At 35.6% G+C, this 11,142-nt stretch overlaps 1 protein-coding gene across 1 annotated transcript in view; it reads right to left on the bottom strand.

Annotated features, from left to right (window-relative positions):
- Positions 1 to 843: 843 nt before the first annotated feature.
- The window catches only part of ARFGAP3 (ADP ribosylation factor GTPase activating protein 3), a 33,125-nt gene continuing 22,826 nt past the window's right edge, over positions 844 to 11,142 (bottom strand). The window contains exons 12-16 of the mRNA XM_031555182.1: positions 8,248 to 8,385; positions 6,956 to 7,079; positions 5,515 to 5,605; positions 2,524 to 2,645; positions 844 to 1,925 (exon numbers count right to left, since the gene is read on the bottom strand). Coding sequence (XP_031411042.1) covers positions 1,908 to 1,925; positions 2,524 to 2,645; positions 5,515 to 5,605; positions 6,956 to 7,079; positions 8,248 to 8,385 — 493 coding nt within the window. The 3' untranslated portion in view covers positions 844 to 1,907. The remainder of the gene's footprint in view (positions 1,926 to 2,523; positions 2,646 to 5,514; positions 5,606 to 6,955; positions 7,080 to 8,247; positions 8,386 to 11,142) is intronic.

Raw genomic sequence — 11,142 nt, 5'->3', positions numbered from 1 at the left:
AGTTACACTTGCTTTATGGCACATAAGGTAACTCCGCAATTGTTTCCTTCAGTAATTTGTTCTTTTGTACTGAAAATACCATTTTTTCCACATTTTTCCATCTGTAAGTGGTTTGCTGTATTACAGTGATTAAAAAAAACCCAAACATCCATAATTATTTCTATGTAAGTGATCTCATTTACATGTTTAAAATATGAGAAACCAAAAGAGAGGATGGGACAGGATGGAGGTGGGGACAGGAATAGAACTACATTTAATTATACTTCACTGCCTGAAGTAGGGCAACTCTATCCACACACAAATGTCTAAACCTGCAGACTAGTTATAAGGAGAGCAGCTGTTCTGCAAGTCACTGGGTGCAGCTGACTGCTAATCTGAAAATAAGACCATTTTTTATGTGTAATAAAGCATTTTCTCTTTACACTATGCAAAATCATCTTATAGAGTGGGAAAGGAAAAAACAAAGTGTAAAAGCTCTACAACTGAGCAGGACAAATACTTCTATTCTCAGAAAAGAATAATCATTTTTAGCTTAAATCTGAACAGCTGTGAGAAAATTAGAAGAAGCAAGAGTTAAATACAAGAGGCACTGAGAAACAAAAACAAATACATCTACACAATGTGAACTGTATTTCACCATGTTTGAAAACAGGAACTTCCTTTTTCATCCTACTTAGTGCTTTGATTTCTATTGCTATAGCAATTTAATAAGAAAGTTAGTTTCACTAACTGAAATTAAAGGCTAATTTTAGCAGATCATTATATGGAATACAGATGGCAGTATTCAGAAAGCTGGAGACTGGTGTCTGCATATATGAATTTAATTAAAAAAAAAAGAATCAGTTTATATCAATTTTCTTTTTTTATTAGATATCAGCAGTTTACAAATTTGAATTAAGAAACAAAGTTACAGAACAGAATTAGCTTGAGCTCATCTTGGTTGTGAGGTTTTTCCTTTAAGATCTAATCATTTTTATACAAGATATCATCAACAAAAAATCCAAACTGTCTAAAACACAGTTCTACTATATTTCCTCATCCAAAATTTATTTATCAAAAAACTGTGATTGTTCTGAACATTTTAACAAGTATTTTACTAACTACTCTATTAGGCCCTTTATATACTTAAAGTTTTTCAATTTGTACACAATACAGATTGTTTTTAAAGCACTTAAGGATTCCATATTGCAATTTTTTTTATAACCTTCAAAACCAGGAATAAATAGATTGTTCTCATAACTAGATGAAATCTATTATTCAAAATAGCAGGCGCCTTATCTCCCCTATACCTCACATTAAGTATAACATTTTCTTGCAGAAATATTGTTTTAAAACATTAATCCCCCATCACTTCAATGCACATCAATTTATGACTGCAAGAGCTTCTACTTCCTGATAAACGCAGGTTTAACTTCATTCTACGTTTTGCTACAGACCACTAAATATCATCTCAGCATAAGCTTACTTTTTTCTCCACAGCTTGTAAGACAGCCAGAAGATACGTTATGTCTGGCAACTGAGGATACAGCTGCACAGAGGTTTCTGTTGGGAAAGCTCATTTTTAATGTACATGCTCGTCCTTCTTTCTTTTTCTTGCCTCACAGACAAAAGCAGGAATAATATTAAGCTCCCAACATCTAACATCGAGGTCACTAAGAGAAATACAAGACTGTAAAGGAAAAGAAAAACAAAAGCATATGCAATGTAACAAGTTGCTACATAATTTCTGCTCTGTGAAGACAAAATAGCAATAAAAAGATGCTGCGCCAGAAAGCTGCACAAAAATAGGCTGGAACAATTAGAGACATTAACAGTCTTAAGGCAACCTTTATTCAAATCAGCAGTGTGATTACTTGTGCATCTGAAGAGAAACTCTTCTTTAGTGTACTTAATTGATATGCAAGTTGTTAAGAACCATATCGATCCTAGAAAACAAACAAAAAAACCAGACATGAGCATGTTTTCCACTGAAAGAAATCAGTTTCACTTACGTTAGTGAAATAAATTGTAGTTTAATTCTTAAAATCTTTCTTTAAGAAAATTGGTCACTGTTTTGAAAAACTGGAGTTTGCAGCTAAACTGAGAGATAATTAGCCTGATTTTCAAATATAAAATAGCTCCCATCGCCCTCATATAGGAAGCAGAACTGCAGGAAAGCTTTACATGATGGAGGATAAGATGCTTTAATTTTGTGCATAGATCTAAGGTACTGCTGTCAAATTAGAACCGATACCAGAGTTAGGAAGAATAACAGCAAAACGACAGCAAACAACTTCTGTAATGGAATTTTTGTTTAGGTTTTAAGAAAAAACGCTCTGTGTAAGGAAAGAAACAAAAAGAAGGTGTGCAATAAGCTACAGAATTTCCTTTAAAATTATAAAGAACTACTGTCAATCATGGCAGGTCTATGAAGTTTAAAACTGAGTCCATTCTTCCCAAAAATAATTCACAGCAGGGTCTACGACATTAGATGCCTACAAGACAACTTTAACTGAAGTGTAAGATATCACAATTTTTACTAACCTGTATAGATGTCATGACTCCATTAGCGAGTACAGAAAGCTTTCCAGCCACTGATTTCACTCCTTGTTTAAACTGGGCAATATCAGGAGCAGAAGGCAAGACGTTTGTAATGTTGTAGCTTCCTAAAGGGGCAAACACAGAGACAAAAAGAAAACAATTTTGTATAAAAAGCAGACTTCTTTTTTCCCCCTAAGAAGTACAGTATGCTACTAAGTAGACTAAAGATGAACATCTGATAACCACTATAGAAAACAGTAGGTCAAAATCTTAAATTTCTTAAATCCATCTTGCTTTTTATTTTTTCATTAGCTCATATTTCCACCCAGCCTGTCATTTTCTACACTTTGCATTCCCAGTTAAGCAATATATGTTTGGATGAGACATGATTTATCCTGTGCTTCCAACCTGCTGCAGTGGTATGTCTTGTATCCTGAACAGCTGTTCTTAGATTGCAATTTGGGGATGAATAAGAAGTAATGAGTCTTATTTGTGTGCATGCATGGGCATGCTTTGTTTGCTGTTTTGCATTACTATATCCACAGACTGAAGATTCTCTGGAATTACAGCAATGGTCATTTACATAGTAGGTTTTCACACTCCCCAACAAAGCTGGCAATCCAACCTTTCTTAGAAACAGTGTTACCTCTACTGCTGTTATGAGAACTAAAGGTCTAAAAACAGCAGAAAGCAAAGGTGTTTCAAAACTAACGGCGTGGTAAGTATTAACAGGCACAGTCAAATGCTCATCAGTGAGAAGAATTATTGTCATGTTAAATCCTGCAAAGTATTTTGAAGTCTTCCAAGCCTCTGATGCTGTAAAGGACACAAATGTCAGTGAAAGAGCTCTTGCAGAACTAAGATCTCGTGAATAAATGAGGTACCTGAGGGGAAGCATATCAAAATAAGCCATTTTCAAAATAAAGACTGATTCGTAGCCCTAACTTAGGCATGCAGCCAATCAATACCTTTGGTCAGTCAGAGCACAGCTGGTAACTCATGCAGTTATCACCCTACACACAAGTTCATCCAGCTGCAGACACCATATCCTTCAGAACTGTAACTCCTTTCAACAACATCTCCACACACTGGCTTTCAACAGCGTTTCTATATACTGGCTACTTTTTTTTTTTCCTCCTCTTCTTTCCCCCAGGGAGAGAATCTGCAGCTCCTCTTTTCACATTCAGCAAACTTCCCTTCCCCTGAGACCTTTCTATGGCACATGGGCACATGGCCTATTGCTTCTTTTCAAAAAAATCATTATTCAAAAATTCACAATCACTGAGGTATCTCTACTTCTGAGCTGTAACTTTATCCATTCCATTTAACACATGCTTCAGCTTTTTTTTTTTTTTTCTATTAAAGTTGAAACAACAGAAATAAAAATCACATATATGAATAAAGGGAATGAAGCTCTACTCTCTTCTCAATCAAATGATTTTTCTCCTGTTTTTCTAGTTTACAAGACATTTCCCAGACAATTGTACAAAATGACAGAGGTAGGTAACTCCTTTTTTTCTAACATCCTTCAAAATCATCATTTGCAAGTCAACGACCTGACATGTCATCTTTCAAAAGCAACAGGTATATAAAAAATACAAACTAAAAACTCCTTTTTGCAGCCCTATCTTTTTGGTAACAGCGTTCTGTATAAAGACAGGCATCCTGAAACTTTGTGACGTAAAATCTCAGCGGTTTTCATGAAAACAACTTTAGTTTCAAGACTCGATATTGGCAAGGACCCCAGAATTACAGCATTGCATTTGTTGCCAACCTCCGGTCTTCTGATTACATTTGTTTTACGGAACTGATCACGACCTTGGCATTGATCCAACAACAGACCAGCTATGAGTACAGTAAAATATCTCAGATGGTCATCATCTAAAATTACCTTTGAGAAGGGGATTGTGACAGAAAAACAAGCTGGAAAGACAGATCCTAGAGCCTGAACATAACGTGAATTTAAAATACATGAACTAACAATTCTTGGTGTATTGTTTCATCACTTTTATTGCTCAGAAGTGTAGTAACTACACAGGAAATTGAGCCACTTTGTAACATAACTTCAAATTCACTGTTGAATTACATAACAAGGATGCCAGTCGCAGTGAGAAATGAAATGCAGGAAAGTATTTTGCATTCTTTTACAAGAAATCTCTGTACTCCACATGCCCCAAGAGACTTTCCAAGTAGTTAGTAATGAATAAACAAGTGCACAGTTCCTATACACATAATAAACTTCGTATAATTGCTTATAAGTATCCTTATGTAGAGTATGATGAGAATTTTATCATGTATACACACACCAAGTATAAATGAGCAGAATCCTCAAATATTATATTCTGAGAAAGGACAGAGCCCATTTTGAAACAACACTATGTTGTTGAATTATAAGCAGCATGCTAAAAAACAATGAGATTTTCAATAGCCTAAGCAGTACTTTTCAGTCTATTTAATACTTCTTCATTTCTAACCTGATGATATGTACTCTCCAGCCTAAAATACTCCAACTAATCTTCTCAACAGACAAACAACTTGCAACACTTCCTTAACAATTTGGCAAGACCAGTGTTCAAAGTAGATTCAATACTATTATTACAATGTGTGGCATGCATGTGGCACGTGGTAACTCATCAGAAGATTGCCTGAATTTAGGTGTCATCTCTTTTGTTTTTATAAGAGATTAATATAGGGATTCAGGTCTTCTTTCTTTGTTTTAATACACAAAAAAAGCAATATGTCACAAAAATTATACTATAATACTGAAGTCACTGAACTGAACACATGTAACTTTTTATCTAATAAATGACCTTTTTGAAAAAAAATGACTACAGCTGTCTTGCTTGCTTGATCTATTAGCAATATTAATGCATATTGCACTTGGCATACTTTTTGCAGAATACAGCAGTAGCTTTCTGATACCATGACTAGAAGCAGAGTACTGGAATGCATCCCACAGCATGCTACAGTTTCTCACCCAGTTAAATAACGTACCTGCCGGTTGCTTTTTCTGATCTTCAAACAAGTCAGCTGAACTTATAGAGGAGCTTCCAAAAAGTCTTTCCAGTCGAGCCCTAGCTTCATACTAGAAAAGAATTGAGAAGAAAAGTATTTTAACAGTGTGCTGGCATTTTGAGAGTTCACGTAAAATAACGAGATTATAAAATGTAAAAATCCATCTGAAGTTGACCATTCTGAAAGCTACTGTCATACATGGCTTATACTGCATGAGTTTGTCCTCCCCTCAACTCATTTCTTAATGGATCAAAGAGTGATGTCTTTCTCTGCAACACTGAGAGGCCAGTTCACTGTTAGCTCCCCTAAAAAAAGTTTTCTTTTTTGTCCTCTGACCAGGCAGAGGACACTGCACTATTCAATCATTAAAAAATCAACAACAAAAAATAAGAAATAGTGACTAGGTACGAAAAACACTCCAGTTAGCATCACTTAGGCATCACAGCATGTTTGTATCATAGAATCATACAATGGTTTGGGTGGAAGTGATCTTAAAGCCCACCAAGTAGGGTTGCCACCCAGCAGCTCAGGCTGCCCAGGGCCCATCCAACCTGGCCTTGACTGGCTCCAGGGATGGGGCATCCACAGCTTCTCTTGGCAGCCTGTGCCGTGCCTCACCATTTTCTGAGTGAAGAATTTTCCTCCTATTACCTAACCCCTCCCTTATTTTAGTTTAAAACTCTTTCTCCTTGTCCTATTACTATGAGATCATGTAAAAAGTCAGTCACCCTCCCGTGTACTGAAAGGTCACAACGAGGTCTCCCTGAAGCCTTATCCCTGCTGAACACATGATGATTTTAATTAAACTTTTCCCAGTTCTAAGTCCTTGAGAATGGTGATAAAACGATTACATTACTTTACATCACTGTTAACATTGTTATTTTTTCTTTAAAAGAAATCTTTTTAAAATGATTGCTTGCCTACAAAATTCTAACTAATATTAATGCTTTTGTTTTATTATTATTTGTAGGCTGATCCAGTTATATGCCATCTGCTGAACAATTTATAAGCTTACATAGCCTGACAATTATAAGGAGACTGCTATTTTCATCAACAGTTCGTTAGCATCAGATTTTTTGTTTGCAATGAAAAAAGCTGGACTTCATCCAGCATCAGGCTGATTCTTTCTAAATCAAAGACTGCTGAATGACTATCTACCACCCCTACCAGAAAAGAACGATGCTGGGGGCAAGCTCCTCCTAGCAGTTTCAGCTCCTTGAGAGGAAATACTAAACCATCAGTTACTGGAGACTTGTCTATTTCTATCAAACAAATTTTCAAATGAACATAACTCTACAAACTTAGCAATTTTACAGATTGTTAAGTATTTATTGCCCGCTCTTTATATACAACAACACCTTGTTCTAGAGCCAAACAATATTTTCACATTCAGTAACATTTATCACTGTTTTCAGCTTACATCTGCATGATCTTGCTTTCCGAAATACATGTCTGATGAAATTGCTTTTACATTGCCAAATTTTTTTTGTGCCTCATTGGTGCTTAAGGGCGGCTCATACTCAGGCTTACGACGAGATGCAGGCCTAGAAAAAAAACAGAACGCATTGGCAGTGTTACATTTATATCATGGCAGAATGCTAAATCAAATAAGAAGCACTACCATCTTCATTTTTTTGAAGTCCAGAAGCATAATTGTGATTTATAAAATAGCAGCATGTAGAAATTAAATCAGCATAAATCCAGGACTATACAACTAGTCTGATAAAGCAGCAAATAAAATTTCAGTGACAGTTTTACAAGACAATGAACTTATAGTATCTGAAATTCATTAATCCTGTCTTCTTTATTTTTAGAGCGCACTGAAAAAGTAAGCCAAAATTACATCAACAAAAACAGGGTATTCCTACAAAATCTCAAAAGAAAAACAAACCCACCTAAAAGCACAACATCAGTGAAAGTCACATTTAAACCAAACAGTATGAAAAGATCCGGCCTTTTATCTCAGCAAACATGCATATTCAACTGCTTATACCATTTTTTAAAGAAAAAAAAAAGAAGCTTACATAACAAACTGACAGCATTATGAATGATATCAATGCCTATTTTGTGCAGAATGTATGGTCCAGTCTTTAAGAAAAAAGAGACTATGCTTGTCTTAAAAAAAAAAAGTTACATTAAGCATACAGATAAATGAAAAATCGTTTTAAATAAGAACAGAAGAAAATACAGCTGGCAATCACACAAAAGCCCACATTCTTGCATTTTCCATTTTATTGAAAAGATGAAAACACAGTTGTCACAAGAAGAAATACATTCATCTCTTATCAAAGAGACAACAGACCTAACTGTGATGATATCTTGATCCCAAGAGCTTAGTTTCACTCCTTTGGTAACTGGGTTCTACTTGGTTCATTAGACAATACACAAAGGAAGTAAAACAAGTATGTACTCAAAACAGTCAAATGAGAGTCATTCTCTATTTTGCCTACCACCTTTTTGCTACAAATACTTTGGAAATTATCTCCAGTAGATACATTGCAAATCAAAACAGACAATAACTTTTAAAAATACTGATCACGAAATTCAGCTTACAAAAGAAATTCAGCCAGGAGGTTCCCTGCCTGATAATCAAAGCTATGACCAAATTCTCCCTCTAGTCTGAAAAAAATCTCACTACTATGATCGGGATTCAAATTGTATTAACATGCTTGGACCTTCTGTTCAAAAATCAGTTAGTATTTCTTGGCATACCTCTCTGAAAAGCCTGTATTTTTCGGAGTTAATATTACATCAACATCTCTACTGTTACTTTCCTTCTTCCAAAAAGGATCCGAATTGTCATCCCATTTAGAGAAAGTGTTGCTTCTCAAATCTGAAGAATCATAGTATCTAAATAAAAGAAGAAAAAAGAAATATTGAAAAAGTAGGATCTTACACTTAACTGAGTGGGAAGTTCACCTTCCCTTTAGGCTGGATATGGCCACGAATATACGGAGTGGACTTCCAGAGAGATCTGTTCTCATCGAAGACAGCAGAGCAAAGATTTTGTTAATTTAAGTATTCCATCTGTTTTAGGGTCAGGCAAAGCACTTGGAAAAAAACACTGTCAAGACACCTACTTGACATAAGAGAAATCCTAAAAACTTCAAAACAAGCTCTGTGAGCAATGGTTTTGCATCATGACTACCTTACAAGCCAGCTGGTTCATAAACATTTGGTGCTCTTGACACTCCATACTAATATACCAGAATAAAGCCACCACCACGTTCGAGGCACTTTTAGAGATCCAAATGCACCTAACCCATGCCATCTGATGGTGCTGTGGGTCCACATGCAGGAAAGTTTTCTAATCATAGAGTTGACAGTGGCTGATCTCACAATTACATACAAATCCATCTCCAGCAAGAGAATCTGCTCCCATTTTCTGCAGCATTAACAAACAAAATTCAAAGCTGTATGGAAAGCCCTTACCTCAGGTTCTGTACATTTTTGTATGCAAATATTACTATGAAACTTATGAGCTTTGTAACATGTTTCATTAAACAATGATAAAGAACATATTTTTTGAAAATCATCTCATTTGAACAACTGAGACAATCTTTTTGTATATCAAAACTGCAGAGAACATAAAAACAGAAAGAAAAGGAAAAAAACTGAAGCACGTTTGACAAGGTACCTTATCTTGAGCATTTCCCCTTATGTATGATTATCTACATATGTTTAAAGACATCTGGCTAGCACGTGGGGGGAAAAAACATATATATTAAATGCTAAACACTGAGTGTTCCTCTTTGTGGCTAAATTTAAATTCTAAAGTTTGGATACGACTAAGATAGGGGTAAGATGACCAAAACAAAAGGAGGCATTAAAGCCAAGACCCACATTTCATGAAAAGAGTCATTTGAAAAACATGCTCTGTTTGTGCTATAGTCAGGACACTGTTTTTGCAGTTGATGGGAAATGTGACACCTTCAGTAAAGTCTCCCACCACTGTACACGTAAAAGAGCAAGGACAGATCTGTGATTAACTTCTGCAAAAATCTCTCCCTTTCTCTCCCAATAGACACCAAGAAACAAGACTCACTGAGATGCAATCTTCATTTTCACAACTTTATCTCACAGAGTAGATGTTACACGCAATATATTTTTGAGGGCACTTTTTCCTGCTAAAAGCACTATTTTAATCTCTCCACTATATGGATACAGCTGGAAAATCCACAGGAAGTCATCAATATAAACTGAAATGAAAGGAAAAAAAATCACTCTTTGGGGCACATCACTATATTAATTCAATCTTTTCCTGTTACTGTGATTCTAGGTTGTTTTCAGTGGAATACCTCATAAAGTAAAAGGAAGGTAGAAACTCCCAGACAGAAGTGGCAGAGCATCAGAGGGAAGACTGTTTTCCAAACTGCCTCACTCAGTCACTGATCTCACTCTCAACAGCTCAGAAATATGGCAAGGTGCTATATGCTTTCCTATAACCATTTTCCTTTGACCTTTTAGCTCACTTTGTGTCAAATGTCCCTGTGGCAGCAGGATGTAGAAGCGAAGTATGAAAAACTCGTGGAATCTATCAGATGCTCACCTAGAGAGTGATGCTCATCTTCAAAAGTTCCATAGGAATGCATAATAACAAAGTGGGGGTATGAGGACAGAGAGGTGAAGCAATCTAATCCCTCAAAGACCATCAAAACAACAGGATTGGAAAGGGATTACTCATGAGCTGCTTTAAATAAAATGACTTATTTCTTCACCTTTCCCTTTCAGGTTTTCCTAACTTTACAGAATATTTCTTCAGTAATCAGAGAGGGAAAAAAACCACACATATAAAAAGTTAATTATGTTAATAAACATTTTTTAAATGTAGGAAAAAAAATAATACAAAATCAAACTAATCCAAGGATTTTGAGAGGCTTTCATTATATAATAAAATCTTAAGGTATTTATCTTGCTTGATTTACAGATATGTACCAGCACGGCACTAACATCCAGCATGATTATTTTGCTTTTTGCTATATACTGAAATGACAGTAAAGTTACTCTGCCTCTATTTCAAAGTCACAACTTGCAATAAATGATAACTGCCTTAAAAACCCTACCAAGTCCAACAATCCGACACTTTCTCTAAAGAGAATGAATTTGTTTATCAGCTCCAATTAGATTCTACTACTGCTACAGTATGCACAAGAGTCAAAAGCAGCTAAGTCACAATTTACCTTCTAATTATTGAACCAAAACACATTAAAAAGCCTCTTCCATAATTCATAATTTCTCTGCTAGTAGACTTATAAATAATTTGAGAGCAGTAACAGTTCTTTTCAAGGTACAAATAAACAGAGGAGCACTGAGATGATACATGTTTCATTTTAGAAGACTGCTGCCAGTTTGCTTGGTATCATATTTGCAATTCTGCTGCTAGTGATTACACAACAGAGTAATGACATAAAAGCCTCTGCGTTTCTATTTTCCTACCTACAAGTAATTAGGTATCATTTTCCATGTTCCTTTGGCAACAATTCAATAAAGTTTACAGAAGGACCGCTTGTTTCTATCAGTCCAGCTATTTGAATGCAATTAATGCCTGTCAAGCACTTTGCTGTCTCCTTCCCAGCAAAATTTGGAGTATATTTGTGCTTTGACCCA

Source organism: Meleagris gallopavo, chromosome 1 (assembly GCF_000146605.3).
Source record: "Meleagris gallopavo isolate NT-WF06-2002-E0010 breed Aviagen turkey brand Nicholas breeding stock chromosome 1, Turkey_5.1, whole genome shotgun sequence".
Classification (NCBI taxonomy): Eukaryota; Metazoa; Chordata; class Aves; order Galliformes; family Phasianidae; genus Meleagris; species Meleagris gallopavo.
The sequence above is the reverse complement of the archived record's forward strand: the minus strand, read 5'-3'. Positions and strand labels throughout refer to the sequence as shown.